The 20,626-nt window shown below is 39.6% G+C and overlaps 1 protein-coding gene across 1 annotated transcript in view; it reads left to right on the plus strand.

Moving 5' to 3' along the window:
- Positions 1-1,077: 1,077 nt before the first annotated feature.
- Positions 1,078-20,626, plus strand: part of Ranbp2 (RAN binding protein 2) — a 56,388-nt gene continuing 36,839 nt past the window's right edge. Inside the window, exons 1-7 of the mRNA XM_038341291.2 lie at positions 1,078-1,251; positions 8,711-8,778; positions 10,521-10,632; positions 12,165-12,317; positions 14,992-15,222; positions 15,548-15,693; positions 18,200-18,392. Of these exons, the coding sequence (XP_038197219.1) occupies positions 1,180-1,251; positions 8,711-8,778; positions 10,521-10,632; positions 12,165-12,317; positions 14,992-15,222; positions 15,548-15,693; positions 18,200-18,392 (975 nt within the window). The 5' untranslated portion in view covers positions 1,078-1,179. The remainder of the gene's footprint in view (positions 1,252-8,710; positions 8,779-10,520; positions 10,633-12,164; positions 12,318-14,991; positions 15,223-15,547; positions 15,694-18,199; positions 18,393-20,626) is intronic.

The following is a 20,626-nucleotide window of genomic DNA, read 5'->3' on the forward strand; positions in this document are numbered from 1 at the left end:
GTAGGTCTGCCCTTTTCGGGGGTGGAGTTGAGTGGGGTACCCTTTGGACCTGAAGATAAGTTGACTATCCTCTAGACCTGTAACTGTGGTTTTTTATCAGCCTTTGCAGACACAGCTTCTCTTCAGGAATTCTCATTTACAACTCTGTTCACAATCTGTACAACTCTTTGTCAACTCTGTTCACTATTACTTTTTGTTTGTTTTTGAGTATCTGAGCCCGCGTGTGTCGGGAGCTATGGTGATCAGAGACTTAGAACCGTTGGAACTGGTGGTCAGCAGCCAGACGTGGGTGCTGGGAACTGAACTTGGGTCCTTCAGAGGAGCGGCAAGCGCTCCCAACTGCGGAGCCATCTCTCCAGCACGAAGAGATTGTTACTTTTAATATTCGAATATAACCTGTTCTGCTAATTGTTAAGTCACAAAACAGGACCCCCAAACGGCAGTGCTGCTGACAATGTCCTAGATGACTGGTCATTTCTAGAAAACAAAAACCTAAATTTCTTAGCCGGGAAACAGAAACCCAGCTTCAGCATTCCTCAGAAATCTCATGATTCTGGTTTCTGTTGGGAAAGCAACCACTTCCCTTCTCCGCCCCTAACGGTCGATTACTCGGGGCACCAGTGCATCTCACCATGTAAGCTAGTTTTTCAACCCTGGTTTATCCAAGCATAAAGTCACGGTCCAGCATTAATCATTATAATCATTATTCTATTGAAACCAGAGGCAATGATGAAACCTGTCTCTTTAAAAGGATTTTTTTAAAAAAAAAAAAAAAAAAGGAAATGAAATCAACTTTTAAACCTTGACTAGAGCACTAAAAAGGTCGGATTCTTAGGGCACTGTCAACAGCATCGCTACTTTGGGCCCGATTTGTGACATACCACTAATGAGATATATAAAGGCTTTTTTTTTTTTTTTCTGGGGAAGGGAGTTATTCTCATTCGTTTGGGGGGGAAAAAAAAAAGCAAAAAACGGTAACGTGGTCCGAAGGCGGGAGGCAGCAAATCAGAGCGTCAGGCCGCTGCGCGGCGCACGGTGATGACGCGACCTCATGCGCCGCCCCCATCCGCTCGCGACGGAGCTGCGTCACCGGTGTTCGGTGCTCACCTCCTGGAGACCGCGGCGGCGGTAGGCCCCGGCGCTGGCCTCCCGCTCGCGGGGAGCTCGTTCGGCGGCGCGATGAGGCGCAGCAAGGCCGAGGTGGAGCGATACATCGCTTCGGTGCAGGGCTCCGCCCCGTCGTCCCGAGAGGTGAGCAGGTCAGGGCAGGCCGGCGTCATGGCTCCCGGCGGCCTCGGCTTCGGCTGGAGCGGAGGCGGCCGCGGGCGGCGTTGGCGTGGCGCTGCTGAGCACCGGAGGCGTGGGGACGGCGGCCACCCGCCTTTCCTCCTCATGGCGGCCCGCCGCGGGCCCACTCGGGCCTCGTCTCCTCGGTCTCCGTGCGATCGGCCGGCTTTGGGCGCTGCGCGGGGCTCGTCTGGCCGTGCAGGCGCCTTGGGTCGCCCGGAATAGCCAGGTCCTGCGACGCGGGCCGTGGCTCCCCGGGAGGCTGACGCCGCTCGGCCATGGGTTTTTCCCGCTGTGTGGGTGGCTGCGTGGACGTGGAGCGGACAGACAACCACATTCGCAAGGGCGCGTCAGCACAAATCACACGGGAGGCCCTTAATTGGGAGTCTTCGCTTGCTGTGCCCCACTCCTTACATCCGCTTCCCAAACCTCTTTTGGAAGCTGCTATTCTTGGCTTTTTTTTTTTTTTTTTTTTTTAGAAGTTTTTATTTAAAGGCGGAAGGTCGGGAATTTTAAATTTCTTGAAGGCAGTAGTTTCTATGCCTAACTACCATGTCTTTTGGGTGTTTTTCTAATTTTGATCATTAATGTGTTATAATTACTTTGCCGGTGGAGAGAGAGATTCAGAGGCTCCAGAGTCAATTTTTTCTGGTGTTGAACAATCAAGTTCTGCCATTTGTAAACTGGAATTTGGTACAGTATAGACTCCGTCAATAAAAACATAGTTTTGTTTCATGTTAAACGTTTGTGGCAAAGTTTGAAATACAGCGAGCTTCAATTTATCTCTTGCAAATGCATAGTTCAGTCAGTTATTTATTTATTTTTCTTTTGTTTTGTTTTTTGAGACAAGGTTTCCCTGTAGTTTCTAGAGCCTGTCCTGGAACTAGCTCTTGTAGACCAGGCTGGCCTCGAACTCTGAGATCCGCCTGCCTCTGCCTCCCGATTGCTGGGATTAAAGGCATGCGCCACCACTGCCCGGCCAGTCAGTTATTTTTTTAAATTTTGAAAAATAGAGTTGTCTCTAAGGATTTTTATGATCGTCCACAATTCATGCAAGTCCCTTATGTAAATGGCAGAGTTTTTTTTTTTTTGTTACTTTAAATGTTTTCTTAGTTTGAAAGGGTTAAATAATCCTGTCCAATGAATCTAACCCAAAAAAAGTCAGGATCCAAAGTGATCTTTAACATTTTCAAGTTCAAAGGCGGGCACTCAGGAGGCAGAGGCAGGCGGATCTCTGTGTGTTCGAGGCCAGCCTGGTCTACAAGAGCTAGTTCAGGGACAGGCTCCAGAGCTACAGAGAAACCTTGTCTTGAAAAACCAAAAAAAAAAAAAAAGAAAAGAAAAAAGAAAAATTCAAGTTCATTTAGTGCTGGTATGCCACAAGTGGGGAATTTACAACTAGTTGCCTCTGATGGGTCAAAATCAAAACTCCAGGGCCCAAAAATTAAGTGAAAGTACCTTCAGGTTTCTGTGAAATAGGTCCACATATACACATGTATTTATATTTAGACTTGGGTCTTGTCACCAGGATGTCTCATTTGTTTGAAAATATTTTTAAAATCTGAGACCAAAAACCCAAACCCAAAGACCCTGAAATCTAAAAATGCCAAAAATTTCAGATTTCATGTTCAGCTAATAGTACGTAATACTCTATAAATAGTTGTTAAATTTTGTTAGGAATGGTAACAAGCAAATAAAGTCAGTATGTATTTAATTCCTATTATTTTTTTATTTGTTTGGCTTTCTAGTCAGGGTCTCATTATGTAGCTTCTGGTGTCATGGAACTCACTAGTAGATCAGGCTGGCCTTGAACTCACAGAGCCCCTTCTGCCTCTCCCTCCCGAGTGCTGGTGTCCACCCCTGAATGCAGCATGCCAGTTTTTGATGTAGGAATGGTTGAGTTGGTTGGAGAGTGACGGCTGTAAGAAAGCTTGTCTTAGCTAGTCTCCTTCATCGTTCACTTGTGTGCTGTTAACATTCAACCAAAAGCCTTACTTCCAAACCTTTGTATTTACACAGAAATTATGTCAAACAAGTTCTGTAACTAAGAAATAATGCCTCAGGCCTTTTTTTCCTGTGCTCCTGGTGACCTGTATTTTACTGTTTTCATTTTATAAATTTGTTATTATTGATATTTCATGTTTGTAGGATATTACTTTTATCCTTTTGTGGCCAGTTCATTTCACTTAATGTAATTTCAAGGTCATCCATGTTGTAGCAGGTGTTAAGAGTCACCTCTTTTTAATGGCTGAATAATAGTATGTATGTATCTTAGGCATGCCATGTTTTGCTTATTCATTTACTGTTGATTGATACTTAGGTTGTTTATATCTTTTGTTCAATACATACAATGCAGTGAACAATGATATAAAAATTTTAGTGCTTACTCTTTAATTCCCTTCGGTTTACACCAAAAAATAATTATTGGACTGTACGTTAATTGGTGTTTTCTGAGGAGCCCCCAGATTCTTTTCTATTGTGACTGTACTTTCTTATGGGGTTTCAATAATTTTTTTAACCAGTGCTTTACATTTATTTTTTATTGCATCTTATTTTTTGAGTTTGTGTGTGTGTGTGTGTGTGTGTGTAAATAAGTAAGTGCACTTGTGGAAGTCAAGGAAATTTCCTAGAGTTGGGGCCTAGGGGTGGAATTTAGGTCTTTGGGCTTGATGGCAAGGTGCACTTACTCATTGAAGCCATATTGCCAGCTCTAACTATCCTAAATCTTAAAATAATTTTTTAAAAATATTTTTGTTATTTCTATGCCTTTATGTATCACATGTGTTCCTATGCCGGAGGAGGCCAGAAGAAGACATCAGATCTCCTGACACTAGAGTCACACATGGTTGTGAGCTGCCATGTGGGCCCGGGACTCAAACCTAGATCCTTTGAAGGAGCAGATAGAGAGCTCTTAGCCACTGAGCCATCTCTCCAGCTCCAGTTATCTTAAATATTATGTTCATATATAGTTTACAGATTTATATTAGCAACACATCTACCCCAATTGTCCTTCTAATGAACTTGCAAAAGTACTACCAGTCCCACATACACACTGGTTGTGTGCTGTATGTTTTTGAATAATTAAAGGTAATACTGAATTATAACTTAGTCAGTCTGACCTAACTTTAAGAATTTAAGGGGCTGGGCGGTAGTGGCGCATGCCTTTAGTCCCAGCAGTCGGTAGGCAGAGGCAGGTGGATCTCTGAGTTTGAGGCCAGTCTGGTTTACAACAGCTAGTTCCAGGACAACTAGGGCGGTTACACATTGAAACCTTGTCTTGAAACACCTCCCTCTATCCCAAAAAAGAAGAATTTAGGGACTGTAGAAATGACTTAGAGTTTAGGATCACTCACTGCTCTTGCAGAGGACCCAGGTTCAGGTCAGTTGTCCATATAGTATGCTTATAGTTACAATTGGAATTCTAGGGGACACAACACCCTTTTCTGATCTCCAGCATCAGGCACGCATTTGGTATACATAGCCTATATGCAGAGGAAACAACTCCTACATATAAAATGAATACATAAATTATAAAAAATAATTTGAAAGTAAAATTTAACTTGCTACTGTCTTGTGCTCAAATTTCAAATATGATTTTGTAAATCTTTGTAAAGTTAGGTAGCAGAAAGAGGTATTAAAATTGAGAGTGTGATAGGGGGCTGGAGAGATGGGTGAGCAGTTTAAGGCACCCACTGCTGGGTTCAATTCCCAGCAATTCCCAGCCATCTGTAGTGAGATGTGGTGTCCTCTTCTGGCCCGTAGGCATGCATGTAGACAGAACATTGTATAATAAGTAAATCTTTAAAACAAAATTAAAAGACTAATACATAAAAACTGGGCATGATGTCTCATACTCTTTAAAAAATTATTACTTATGTGTGTGGGCGTTTTGCCTGTGTGTTTGTCTGTGTAGCATGCACATTTTCAGTGCCTACAGAATCCAGAAGGTGGCATCAGATCCCCGAGCTACAGTTGTGAGCTGCCATGTGGGTGCTAGGAGTCCAACCAGGGTCCTATGGAAGAGCAGCTGTTGCTCTTTACCTCTGTCTGAGCCGTCTCTCCAGCCCCAGTGGCTCATACCTTTGATTGCAGTACTCTGGGCTGAGCTAGGAGAATCACTGTGTTCATTTGCAGCCTGGACCACTGTAGTGAGGAGCTGCGGGCAGGCCTACTTTTCATCCCGCCCGGCTCCCGGCCACCGGCTAGCTTATGCCTTGAAATAACAACACACAAACTATTCATTTCAACACTGCCTGGCCCATTAGTTTCAGCCTCTTACTCACATCTTGACTAACCCATATCTAATTATCTGTATAACACCACGAGTGGTATCTTACCGGGAAAGATTCAGGATGTCTGACCTGGTGGCTGGCTCCATCGCATCTGACCCAGAGAGGAGAGGCATGGTTGTCTGACTAACTTCCCAGCATTCTGTTCTGTCTACTCCACCCACCTAAGGGCCGGCCTATCAAATGGGCCAGGGTAGTTTATTAACCAATGAAATCAACAGATAGAAGACACACCTACATCAGACCACAGTAGCATTTCTGGTGAGTTTGTGCTAGAGTGAGAACAAGGCTTAAAAACAAAACAGATCCTGTTACACATAGAAATTGGGTTACTTTCCAGATGGGTGGAGAAAAGGATTGTTTTTTTTTTATTAGGTATTGCTTGAAAAGTAATAATTGGTTAATGACTTTTAAAAACAAAGGATCCAGTGTATACTACTTAGAAAAATAAGTATTAGATTTCAAAGTAATTTTAGAGAGACTGACAGAATATAGGGATGAGAATTTTATGAATCTCAAGTGAGAATGGCCTTTCTTAGCACATAACCACTAAAGGGTAAGCAGCATAGAAAACATTATTTTCGCTAAAAAGTCAGTCTTGTTTCATAAATACACTGAACACTGAAACAAGTAACAACTAGAAACATTTCAAAATAACCATAAATATCAGTGGGGTTAAGGAGTCCTTAAGGAGGGGATTTTTGAGGTGTAACTCAGTTCTAAAAGTGCAACATCATGAAGGTCTCCTGGCTTTGGTTGCCAAAACCAAAGATTGGGCATAGTAACCCGCACTTGATCTCAGCATCCAGGAGGAAGAGGCGAAAGGATCAGAAGGTTTATGCTCCTCCCAAATCCTTAAGGATTGGTTAATATCATTTTCCTCCTACAAAATTGATGATGATGATGAAATTTTATTGAAAATGTATACTAAGTATTTGATTATGCTTATAAAAATGGTTTTAAGAGGTGATCCCTCTGCATATTAAATTAGAGATTAAAGAAATGAAAAAAACCTGAGTTCTTAGATATTTTAATAATGAGTAGAACAAATGGTTACAAACTTTATGGAGGAACGTAGGTAAGGAAAAAAGTAATTTTAAAAATTTTGAAATTAATCCCAAGGAAATTATGACTGGGCAGATTTGTACTTAAATATATATTGAGTACATAACCACTTGCGGTTCAGTGGTGGTTGAAACCTAGCAACCAGGATTGTACCTGAGTATACCATACAGTTGAAGGGATAGATAAACACGGACAAAAACAATAAAAACAGGACTTTGATCACTGCTGTTAACACATAAGCAGAATGTTGTAGGAGTGACAGTGTCCTTCCTGAGTCAGAAGACACCAGGAAACTAGCTGTCTTCTAGGTATACTCTGAGGCCTTCAGCTAGAATGTTCTGATAACTGCTATTCTAAGTATCAGAATTTATACTATTGAAGTTCATTAGCTCAGACACCAGATAGTTCCCAAAGCCCCCTTTTGAAGGGTAACTACTGAGACAGCTTGTCAGCAGCAGAGTTAAACTAATAAGTCCCACAAATTTCTGAACCAGTTCTGCTAGCAACATTCCATATAGCTAAATTATCCTTCATAGAAAGAGGAAGATTGCCTCTCCCTTCATAAACCAAAAGTCTCTAAATACTGGAATATCCAAATTCATTGGCAACGATTATCTTTTATGTGTATGAGTGTTTTGCCTGCATGTATGTATGTGTGTCACTTGTGTGCTTGATGCCCATGGAGGTCAGAAGAGGGTGTTGGATCCCTGGAACTGCAGTTACGGAGGTGGAGAGCCGCCGTGTGGGTGCTCCTCTTCACTGCTCAGCCTTTTCTCTGCCTGCAGATCATATCTTGTGTGAAGCTGTGTTCTGGATTCGGCAGTTTATAGTAGTAAAGATCCAGGGTATGAAATAGGTTTATTTCAAGAATTCAGATTTTATTTCCTTTTCCTTTTTAAAAAGATGTATTTATTTATTATCTATAGTGTTCTGCCTGCACATGTATGCCAGCAGGCCAGAAGAGGGCACCAGATTTCATTATATTGTGAGCCCCCATGTGGTTTCTGGGACTTGAACTCAGGACCTCTGGAAGGAGTAGTCAGTGCTCTTAACCACTGAGCCATCTCTCCAGTCCCAGATGTTATTTCAAAGTCAGGTGTGGTATGTGCCTGTAATCCCAGCACTTGGGAGGCTGAAGCAGGTGGATCTTTAAGGTTGTCCTTGTTCTACATCTCGTGTATCAGGCCAGTTAAGGCTAATAACCCTGTTTAAAAAAAGAAACAAAATACCACATTTTATTTCAATCTTTAAAAATTCGTGTGTAAAATACTGGTTTTTAAAGAGAATAGTACATGGACCAGGGAATGTCAAGAACCTTAATGAGTCTGAAATGCTTTCCCAAGGAGGCTTCTTACAGAGGGTAGGGAAGGAGATTTCTGGTATACATCCCTTTCTCCAGAAAAATTGGTTTTCATGTACTTACTTATCTGTAAAGTAATACAAAGAAAGCAGTAAAAGATTGCTGGGTAACACATGGCTAAGGTGTCCCTAGCTTCTCTGAGTAAACTTTTTTCATTTTGTGTGTGTTGTAACTCAAGCTGGTTTTGAGCTTAGGATGGCCTTGAAATCAGGATCCTCTTCTATTTCCAGTTCCTGAGTGTTTGGGACTGCAGGTGTGAACTACTTCACCTGTCTTGAATTGTAACTTCTGATGCCTATTTTAACTTGAATTTATTTTTTATGAAATTTATAAAATTTGGAACCATTCATTAACTCTTAGGATATATATATATATGTATGTATGTATGTATGTATGTATGTATGTATGTTCAGGTAACATTTTACTTTTCTTTTGTTGTTTTTTTTTTCAAGACAAGGTTTTTCTGTAGCATTGGAGCCTATCTTGGAACTAGTTCTTGTAGACCAGGCTGGCATCAAACTCATAGAGATCCGCCTGCCTCTGCCTCCCGAGTGCTGGGATTAAAGGTGTGCGCCACCACTGCTCAGCTCATTTTTTTTCTTTTCATATGGAAAAGTTAATATTATACTTGTTAGGGCATTTTTGTCCTTTGAAAACGTTGTGTAGTATTTCAAAATATAAACAGTAAAACCACTCAATTCTTTTTTAGAAGTCAATGAAAGGATTCTATTTTGCGAAGCTGTACTATGAAGCTAAAGAATATGATCTTGCTAAAAAGTAAGTACCATCGTGGAAAGAGGTTTCAATTTTTCATTCTTATAGTAGGAAAAACTGCTAAAGAATACATATTTAAGTGTATCCTGTAATCCTTATTTATTGCTCTTAGACATTTGTTAGATTGAGCTTCTAAGGGTATTTCTTACTGGCTTTTGTTTATATCTAGTACAAAAGTTATTTGTCGGGCTGGAGAGATGGCTCAGTGGTTAAGAGCATTGCCTGCTCGTCCAAAGGTCCTGAGTTCAATTCCCGGCAACCACATGGTGGCTCACAACCATCTGTAAAGAGGTCTGGTGCCCTCTTCTGGCCTGCAGACATACACACAGACAGAATATTGTATACATAATAAATAAATATTAAAAAAAAGTTATTTGTCTTAAAACACTGTTTCTAAAATTTCCTTTGTGTAGAAGGAAAGAGACCATTCCTGTGTGTAAATTTCTTTCTGGTTAGTTAAGAAGCAGCAAACACTGACTTCATAAGATGCTGGCCAGGGAGCAGCCAACTAACCACCTCAGTAGTTCCTCTCTTACCAACCAGACAAGAAACTGGCTGGCTCTAGTTTCCTTACTCAGAGTAGCTTAGAGGAGGAAGTTAACAGGGAGACATTATCAAAAGCAGTGATGGGACCAGGGGACTGCTAGTGAGAAAGGCTGTAACCCAGGGTTTCCTAGGACAGTTCTTTAGAGAGTCAGTTATTTTTCTCTGAATTTTATGTATGAGGGCCTCCGGGCATATCCTGGCAGCCTCTTCCCCAGAAGGAAAGGGAAGCAGTGATAACTTCTGTTGGCCACATCTGAGTCTGTTAACTGTTGTTTTTGTTAATATGAGAGTTTTTCTTCTTAGTTTTCGTGTTTGGTCTTTTTCTCTCACATTGTTAATGAACGTAGAAGATAACTTTATTTTTGTTGTTACTTGATTTAATATTGCTTGATACAAGACATAGAAATTAGGGGCTGGTGAGATGTCTTAGTGCGCAAAGGTGCTCGCTCGCCACCAGCCTGATGGACCTGAGCTAGACCCACAGAACCAGCTTCTGCAGATTGTCCTCTGACTTCCATGTATGTACTGCAGTAGACACACTCCCTCTCAAATTCAGGATGGGAAGAGAAGAGAATTAGTTCTGTTTGGGTAGTCAAGACATTTTTCTGCTCTTCAAATTTAGCTGAGTATAATACTTAGAGATTATTTTCTTGTTTAAAAGGTAAATATATTCTCTTGGTTTGTGAAACATTTTTAGTATTTAACATTCTCACTTAAAATTTTTTCTTTGCAGTTTGTTGATTATAATCGTTGCTTATTATGCGAAACTCTTTAGTGGTTTACTTAATATGACCGGGAAGTAAAAAAAAAATTATGCATTCATTTCTTGTAGGTAGTAGAAGAAAAATCATTTGGCAAGTGTAGCACTTTGTAGTAAAATGAGGGCCTGGAGAGATGACTAGTAATTAAGAGTACTCAGTTGCTCTTGCTGAGGACAAGTAAAATACATCTTGAGTAAACAGTAAAATGAGGAAATGTGTTGTTATCTCTGATTGTTAGCTACTGTGCAGTGGATATTTTGGTACTCCGTGTTAAATAAATGTGGTAGCTAGTAACTGACTTACAGTGGAAGAATTGGTGAGTGCTTGGTTTACGATGCGTTCTATCAATATTTCAGTAGAGTCGTAAGTGTAATGATTTGAAGTTTAGTTTTGTATTTTAAAACATGTTTAATCGATGATTCTTGTTTTTTAAAACAGATACATTTCTACATATATTAATGTGCAAGAGAGGGACCCTAAAGCCCACAGATTTTTGGGTCTTCTTTATGAAGCTGAAGAAAATACAGACAAAGCTGTTGAATGTTATAAGGTAATTACAGGATTAAAGTACAGCCTCTGTGAGGCTGGAGAGATGGCTCATGAATGAAGAGTTTGGGCTCATCTTCCAGAGAAACTGGGTTTCAACCCAGCTCCCATGTGGTGGCTTAGAGCCATTTGTAATTCTACTTCCAAAGACTCTGATGTCCTCTTCTGGCCTTCTTGGGCACAAGTTACACACACGGTACACATACATACATGTAGACTAAAAGCCTGTACATATTTTTTTTTTCAAAAAAGTATAACCTTTGTATAGCCGTACAGGTGATGCCTATGGTATGTAATAAATAATTCATATTAATTTTATCAGTGTAGTGAAATAAGCATTAATACTATTAAGTGGCTTAGTTTGGAACATATTTAAAATTTTGATTTTTTTTTTTGGCGACAGGGTTTCTTGGTTGCTTTGAAGCCTGTTCCTCTTTTGGCCGGGGTGGCCTTGAACTCACAGAGACCCACCTGTCTTTGCCTCCCTAGTGTTGGGGTTAACGGCTTGCGCAACCACCATCGGGCTAAAATTTTGAATATTTAAAACACATAAGATGTAGTGTATACTGGGGAGATGGCCCAGCTGGTAAAGGTGCCTGAGCCTGACCAGGTGAGTTGGTTTCTGCAGTCTACAAGGTGGAAGGAGGGAGCTGTTCTATGACTTCAACTGGTTGACCATGGCACAGGAGCACCTACACCCCTGGAAACAAGTAAAAGTGTAACTAAGTAAAACCTGAAAATGGTCGGAGATAATAACCTCATGCATTTTTAAAAAGTTTACCTAAGCAATGCAAAATTTATTTGATTTATAGTCACAACGATTTGTTTCTGTTTTGGTTAGGTTTGTTTTTTGAGGGCATTTTATATAGTTCTGGGTGCCCTAGAACTTGCTGGCCTCAAGTTCATAGAGATCCTCTAGCTTTTGTCTCCTGAGTGCTGAGATGAAAGGTGTCTAAGACCACATCTACTCCACAAGGAAATATTGGTGGCTTTAACCACTTTAAAATAAAATCATTTAGGAATAGGATTTTATAAAGCTGTACAGATAGATAACTCAGGTTAAGAGTTGCTCACTATACTTGTACTGAGTTTGGTTCCCAGCACCTAAATGGAACAGCTCACAGTTGCCTGTAAGTCAGTTTCTAGGGAATCTGACAGCCTCTTTTGGCCTTCTTGAGTATTTGAATTCATGTTTTGCATATGTGCACACAGGAACACATGCATATAATTAAAATAATTTTAAAAATCTTTGAAAAAGCCAGGCGGTGGTGGTGCACGCCTTTAATCCCAGCATTTGGGAGGCAGAGGCAGGCAGATCTCTGTGAGTTCAAGGCCAGCCTGGTCTACAAGAGCTAGTTCCAGGACAGGCTCCAAAGCTACAGAGAAACCCTGTCTCGAACCCCCCCCCCCCCAAAAAAAATCTTTGAAAAATTGGGAGATAAAATTTAATGTGTAGTAAATTTTTTCGGTGATTGTATATACTTAAACTTATGTTCACTTTATAATTTCTGTTTTTGGTATTTTTTTTGATATCAGCGTTCAGTGGAATTAAACCCAACACAGAAAGATCTTGTGTTAAAAATTGCAGAATTGCTTTGTAAAAATGACGTGACTGATGGAAGAGCAAAATACTGGGTTGAAAGAGCAGCCAAACTTTTCCCAGGAAGTCCTGCCATTTATAAGCTGAAGGTAAAGTCACGACCCAAGCAACATATGGAAGGAGAAAACTCAGATACCATCATTTTTAGTGTTTTTAAGCATAAATCCTTGTCAATAGCAAACTTATAGTACAGTCATACTTTCTTTAAAAGTCTTTAAATAATTCTTATAAAACCTTTCTGAGTGTTGGCTTACTAGGCAGTGTAATACTTTACAAATGATACCTCGGTTATTATTCTAGAATAATATTTTAGTGATTTTATAGTTTTATAATTCCATACAATATAGTTGCTATGGTAGATTGTATCATTTTGTAACTAGTGGAGGTAAGGTGTGTGTGGGGGGGGTGGGTGGGTGGGGGTGTGTGTACATGTACTTGCGTGCATGGAGCTAAGGTGTAAATGGAACTCTGGCATAAAATTTTCTTTGTTAGATAATTATTTATGGGTTGAAAGCTTAAAACAACTAGAAAGAAGTATGTTCAAGCCTGTCATAGTAGTGCGTATATTTAATCTAAGCATTTGGGAAGCAGAGGAATGTAGATCTCTATGATTCCAAGCCCAGCCTGGTATAACATAGCAAGCTTCAAGTCAGTCAAGGCTATGTAATGAGACCCTATCTCAGAGTAATAGAAATAGATGTGTTCTAAAAACTGGAAGTATGGGACTCTCAAACAGAAAATAAAAACAATTTATTCAGAATAATTACTAAAAATGTTTAAAAATTCTTAATGTTACTTTGTATGGCTTTGGGTTTTCCCATGTTGTCATATCCAGTTTTGACTGTTACATTTGTTTGTTTTTAACAGTTTTGCTTTATATATATCCTAGACTGGTCCCAAACTCATGGTCCTCCTGACTTAGCCTCTAGAGTACTAGGATTAAAGGTATACTTCTTGTTACTCTTTACTGAGTAAAATACAAGTCACTAAGTAACTTGTTTGGAGAAAAAATTTCATATATAGATAAATGCATACATTGTACAATATTAAATGAACTATAAATGTATGTTTTTAACTTGTTCCTTTTAATGCTATTATACATATATGTGTGTGTGTATGTATATGTATATATGTATATGTATATATATAATTTCCCCTACCCCCCACCTCCAAGACAGGATTTCTCTCTGTAGCTCTAGCTGTTCCACTCACATTGTAGACCAGGTTTGCCTCAGATCCATTTGCTTCTGCCTCCTGAGTGCTGGATTAAAAGTGTGTGCCACTATACCTGGCCTATACATGTTTCTTTAGAAGTTTCGGCAATTAACTTATTTTGAAAGAGATATAATGTTCCTTTTAAAAATTTCTCGTCTTTAATTTAGTATTTCACGTATAATCAAAGTTGAGGCTTTCTTTTTGCAGATTCAAAGAAGCCAACCATAGTTTTTGGAAATGACCCAGAAGGAGTGAGGTTGACGGAGGAGGTTAGGAAATGTATAGATTGCTGCTGGGGGTGTTGTAAGGCAAAGGTAGCAGATAAGTGTGTAGGTAAAGTCAAATAGAACTCATACGTCAGGAAAGCTAAAGTTTTTCTAGTGAAGGGTAAGCCAAGGCAATAGGTTTAATGTCAGGGTTGAAGGAATATGTGATCCTTTAGGGAGTAGAGAGTATGCATTTTATTAGAAGTAAAATGGTTCTTCATTTTAGGTAATACTAGTTTGAGGCATGAGATCGTGAAAGTCAAATTAGCCTGAATTTGAAATGTCCTAAATTCCAGTATGCCCTATCTCCAGTTGTTCAACTGTTTATGGCTGCAGAGAGAATGGTATAGGGGTCTTCATAGGAAAGGTAGAGGGAATTAGGTGAAGGGATTTTTGTAAACAAGCAGTAATGTAGAATATTAAGAATTACTGCATTTTAGCTTGATGGAGAAGAAAGTAAACCCATGTATTGTGGATAATCAAAGCTTGGCCATGTAAGTGTGCTGAAAACTTCTCATAGTGGAGAAGTACAGATGTGGCGCTGAGGTGCTGAATGAACTGGTGAACACCTGGTCAGAGCGCTATGATCAAATAATAGGTTTGGAAGACTTGTATCAATGACAAATGTCTGAACATTGTATGAGATGATTAAAGAACTGAGTAACTAAGCTACTACCCTACCTATTTGCTAATTATAAAGGAAGTTAGAGTTGAAAAAGTCACTCCCACTAGAATTACAAAAAGTGTGGGAGAACATGTGATTTGGAGGTAATAGTAGGGAGCGAAGAAACAGTAAATTCCTTCTGTGTATAGACTATGAGAGGGGGCTGTTATGAAGAGCTGCTGGAGGCTCTCATGACGTAGTAATACTGTTCATTTAGTTTCAAGATGATAAGGGTAGCAGAACAGTGTGAGACATTGGGCTTAAGTAATTGAGTCACACATTCTGTGAGCTGCAGGGTATGCAGGTGAGGATCCTGGTGGTAAGGGTTGATTGGGTAGGTTGTAGCAGGTATACAGGGATGTGAAGCAATAATAGTCTCACTAAAGTCTCTGAGGTGAATATGGATAATCACGGGTACTGTCGTAGCTAAGTGCTACTTTTCACAGGAAGTTGTTAACATCTGGAAATAACTGAAGGAGCTAATAGTTTATGTGGAGTGAAAACCTATGCAGTGTACTTTTTTAGAGCTAGATATAGTCGAGGGTCGTGCATGAACCTAGGGCTTATCTAAAATTGTATCAGTATTACTCAACATTTAATGACTTTTCTCCCAAATAGGAACAGCTTTTAGATTGTAAAGGTGAAGATGGATGGAATAAACTTTTTGACTTGATTCAGTCAGAACTTTATGCAAGACCTGATGATGTTCATGTGAATATCCGACTAGTAGAGCTGTACCGTTCAAATAAAAGATTGAAGGATGCTGTGGCCCACTGCCGTGAGGCAGAGAAGAACATAACTCTACGTTCAAGTTTAGAATGGAATTCCTGTGTTGTACAGACTCTTAGGGTAGGTGAAAGCTATTTGTCTCCATTTCTAGATGGATAGGTACCATACATTCCTTCATATTTAAGTGTTCTTCAACATTTAAATTTCTTTCATCAATATAGCACAACTATAAAGTGAAATTTTGGATAGATTGGGATAATGTGTGTGTGTGTCTGCGTGTATTTTTGGTATTTTTATTTATACGGCCAGTGTAAAAATTGCCATTTTTACAATTATAATAATAATGGACCAAAGATTTTGTAGCCATACAATGGTCAGTTTTTTAAAATCTGTTGGATTTATTGTTAAAGATTTATAAAGATTTATTGTTTTTCTAAAACAATAGGAATATTTGGAGTCTCTGCAGTGTTTGGATTCCGATAAAAGTACTTGGAGAGCAACAAGTAAAGACTTACTTCTAGCCTATGCTAACCTTATGCTTCTTACACTTTCTGCCAGAGATGTGCAGGAGAGCAGAGAGCTACTTGAAAGGTATGTTGCTGTTGAGAGAGTGTAAGTGTACGCATGAACACACTTAGCCAAATGACAGATTTCCTTGTTTTTTTGTAGTAATTGGTCTAGGTTTGTTTACATCATCAGCATTCCTCTAGTTTACCTATGCTCATACAATAAAACACTTGAGAATATACTTTTGTGGAAGTGCTATATAATTCTATACAACTTACTTTTAGGGAACTTTTTTGTATTTTTAAAATTACATTCTCTCATATGTGGTGTCATATGCCATAGTGCAAGTGTGGAGGTCGGGGATAGCGTACAGGATTCAGTTCTGCCCCTTCCATTTTTGTGAGTCCCAGGGAATGAACTCACCAGACTTGGCTATAAATGCCTTTGCCCTTTGACCTGTGTTGCCCTCCCTAGAAAATTCTTACCTTCTAGTTTAATATTCTCTTTTGGCATGATTAGTAGTTTGACATTAAAATGAATGTTCTGGAGTATCACGTTTGATTTAATTTAATGTATTTATTTTGATTGATTGATTTTTTTTTTTTTTTTTTTTTTGAGACAGGCTTTCTCTGTGTTGCTTTGGAACCTCTCTTGGAACATACTCTGTAAACCAGGCTGGCCTTGAACTCACAGAGATCTGCTTGCCTCTGCCTCTCGAGTGCTGGGATTAAAGACAGCACAACCACTGCCTGACCACATTTTTTCCAAAAATATTTATTTATTTATTTATTCATTTATTCATTCATTCATTCATTCATTCATTCATTCATTATGTATACAGTGTGCTGCCTGCATGTATGCCGCCTGCATGACAGAAGAGGGCACCAGAGCTCACTATAGATGGTTGTGAGCCACCATGTGGTTGCTGGGAATTGAACTCAGGACCTCTGGAAGAGTAGCCAGTGCTCTTAACCTCTGAGCCATCTCTCCAGCCCCCCCACATTTTATTTTTAATGTGGTAATTTTGAGTAAAAACCACGTAACAAAGTTCTTTTTTGTTCAGTGACTAGGTTCAGATTTGCTAGTATAAGCATTTAGCATCACAACTATTTCAGAAAACATTTGGCTTAGAAACAAAGTAATTTAAATATAATGAATAAACTTTTTTGTTTGTTTGTTTGTTTTGTTTTGTTGGAGACAGAGTTTCTCTGTGTTAACAGCCCTGGCTGTCCTGGAACTCACTCTGTAGACCAGGCTGACTTTGAAGTCACAGAGATCTGCCTGCCTCTACCTCCCAAATGCTGAAAATAAAGGTGTGTGCCACTGCCACCAAGTTCTTTTTATTTTTTTTATTTTTATTAACCAAATTTCATATTATAAAAGCATCACTTAGATTTGTATATGGACCACTGCTTGCCTTTGAAAGCAGAGGATTGGCTAGGTGGTGGTGGTGCATACCTTTAGTCCCAGCACTAGGGATGCAGAGTTAGGCAGGTCTTTTAGTTTGAGGCCAGCCAGTACTACAGACTGAGTTCTAGGACAGCCAGGGCTATGCAGAGAAACCCTTACTTCAAAAAGCCAAAAGAAAAGAAAAAAAAAACAAACCCAAAACGTAAAGGATTGTTGGGTTTTTGTGGATTGGGAGGCAGAAGCAGGTAGATCCCTGAGTTTGAGGCCAGCCTGGTCTACAGAGCAAATTTCAGGACAGGTCAACACAGAGAAACCCTGTCTTAAAAAAAAAAAAATTACAAGAAAACCAAAAAACTGCCCAAACTCTGAAAGTAAAGGGTTACCGAAAAATACTTAATTCATGAAAACAAATAAGCTTATAACAGCAACAATGTTTATGAAAAGCATGAGTTTCTTAATAAAACTTGAGAAAATGAGGCATTATTTTACATTTTTGTAGCATTTGAACACAAGTAGATTCTCAACTATGTCATTCTGTATGTTGTTTCATCTGAAGTCTATAACTTTCATATATGTGGGAGAAGCTGAGTATAAAGGGCGCAAAGCATTTCCTGTTTTTTAGTATTACTACAAAAATAGGTTTAAACTCAGGGATTCCCCTTAAGAGGTCTTTGAGAACGCATAGAAATCCTCAGACCTTATTTGTTAGAAAATCTGTTGCTCTGATTTCTTATGATAAGCCATAATACTTAGGATAAGAGTAATCCGTCACACAGTGGTAGGCTTCTAAAGATTGATTATTAGATTTCAAAATGTTAAATAGATATAAAATAAAAATAATTTCTGAACTGTGTTGTCCTCATTTACCATTAAATATTCATACTTTATCTGTCATTTTAATTTGATTCATATCTTTTTTGTGATTAATAACTATTTTGCAGTAGGATATCATTGTAGAGTGTGTTTAAGATTGAAGTATTGTAACTGCTGGGTGAAAATTCCTGCTAGTGTTTGATCTGTGATTAGCCTCTAGGATGCTTCATCTATGAAGGGTAATAGTGTGAATGTGGAAGGTGTGCTTTAAAATAGCCTTAGTAATTTTGTTTTGAATTAAATTATGAAACTGATTAATCATAGTGTGATAGGTATAGAGTACCTGTTTACTCTTTTAATCTTACAGTTTTGATAGTGCTCTTCTGTCTGTGAAATCTTCTGTGGGTGGAAATGATGAGCTGTCAGCCACTTTCCTAGAAACGAAAGGACATTTCTACATGCATGTTGGCTCTCTACTTTTGAAGATGGGTCAGCACAGTGACATCCAGTGGCGCGCTCTCTCTGAGCTGGCTGCACTGTGCTATCTCATAGCTTTTCAGGTAAGCCTATTTCAGTTTGAGGCGCAGTGTCTTTTCAGAGAGACTTTATCGTTTTTCTCCTAGGGGTGTGTCCCAGTGAGTAATAAAAATATGTGAATAAACATTGTGTTAAAGTTAAGATAAAAGTCAGTTTGATGAGTCCCTGCGCCCTCTTGTGGTGTTCGTGGGAAAAAAGTCAGTTTGAATAACTAAAACAAGGTGAGCATACTGTTTAGGCTGGTGAAACAGGTGTGGATACATTCTTGTGGACAGTATTTAGTGGGCTCATTTATTTGGAGATCATTTTGAAGAGTTTAATCTATAAACTTGGCCATATCTGGGAATACAATATTAAGTATAAATTTATTATTATATTTCATGCGCATTGGTGTTTTTAGTTACATGTATATCTGTATGAGGGTGTCAGAGTTCTTGGAACTAGAGTTAACAACAGCTGAGAGCTGCCATGTGGATGTTGAAAATTGAATCCAGGTCCTTTGGAATGGCAGCCAGTGGTCTTAACTGTTGATTCATCTCTCCAGTCCCTAAAGATGAAATTTTAAATGTGGGTCAGGTTGATTCAAAAAGTTACATATAGGACGGATATCCTTCCCTCCCTTCCTCCCGCACACTTCCTCTTTTTTCCCTCTTCTCCTTTTCTACCTCCCTCTTTTTCACCTCCATCTTTCTCCCAAATGCCCCCTCTTTCTGCCCCCTCTCCTCACAAATCCCCTCCCCCTTTTGCTCCTATCTTCCTTGTCTCGTTCCCCCTCTCTGCCTTCTCTCCCTTCCCCTGCCCTTCCTCTCTCCATCTCTGTCTTTTTATTTTGGACAGGATCTTTTTTTATAGAAAGTATTTTTCATATAATGTATTCATATTACTGTTTCCCCTCTTCCCACTCTTTCCAGTTCTTCCCTATCTTCCCTCCCATCTTGATCCACACACTTTCTGTCTTTATTAGAAAACAAGCAGGCATCTAAGGAGTAATAAATAGTAAGATAAACAAAACAAACAAATTGGAATATGATAAAACCAAATGAAAAAAAGCTAAAGAAAAAGCACAAGAAGCGTGTATAGGTGTGGAGACACATGTTTGCACACCTAGGAATCTCAAAATCCCAAATGCAAAGGACCTGTAAGGCAGAAAAAAAGAAACACAAAACTGCCCTGACTTAATATTGTAAGACAAAGAACCTTCAAAGATGTCCTTGAGTTTATTTTGTGCCTACTGCTGATCATGGGACCTATCTTTAAGAGTAGTTTGTTTTGCTGAATGTAGTGATGGTGGTGGCACACACCTTTAATCCCAGCACTCAGGAGGCAGAGGCAGGCAGATTTCTTGAATTTACAATCAGCCTGGTCTACAGACTGAGTTCAGCCAGGCTACACAGAGTAACCCTATGTGGTATTGAGGGGGAAAGTGGTTTGTTTCTCCATCAAGACTCCCTTTGAGGAAATGAATATTTCATTTGCAAGTAAATGTCAGTCAATTGGCTTTTTGTCCTGCCTGGCACCCGCTCGACTAGCTTTACGCCTGAAATAACAACACACAAATTGTATTCTTTTAATCACTGCTTGGCCCATTAGTTCCAGCCTCTTATTGGCTAATTCTTACATCTTGATTTACCCATTTCTAATCTGTGAAGCACCATGAGGTGGTGGCTTACCGAGAAGATCCTAAACTGCCTCTGTCTCTGAGAGGAGAGTCATGGTGACTGCCTGAGGCATCTGCCTGACTCTGCTTTCTTTCTCCCACAGTTCTGTTCTGTCTACTCCGCCTACCTAATTTTCTGTCCTATTAAAGGGCCAAGGCAGTTTCTTTATTAACCAGTGAAAGTAACACATAGACAGATGACCCTCCTCCATCAAATTGGAGATAGTTTCTGAGTCAGGAATGGGATGTTTGTCCACTCAGGTCTAGCAGCCCATGTGGTACAGACCCATTCAGCTCCTTGCATGCGTCACAGCCTCTTGAGTTCATAAGTGCACCAGTCCTGCTGTGTCTAGAATAATTTGATTCTGTGGTGTCCTCTATCCCCTCTGGCTCTTAAACTCTTTCTGCCCCCTCTTCTACAGTGTTCCCCGAGTCCTGAGGGGAGGGATTTGATGGAGACATCTCTTTTGTTCCAAGGGTTTTCACTCTCTGCATATTGTCTGTCTGTGGGTCTATGTTTGTTCTGTCTGCTACAGGAGAAAGCTGCTCTGATGTTAGTTAAGCCATGCAAGGAAATAGTATAGCAAGACGTTACGAGTC

The sequence above is a fragment of the Arvicola amphibius genome, chromosome 9 (genome assembly GCF_903992535.2).
Source record: "Arvicola amphibius chromosome 9, mArvAmp1.2, whole genome shotgun sequence".
In the NCBI taxonomy this organism is placed as follows: domain Eukaryota; kingdom Metazoa; phylum Chordata; class Mammalia; order Rodentia; family Cricetidae; genus Arvicola; species Arvicola amphibius.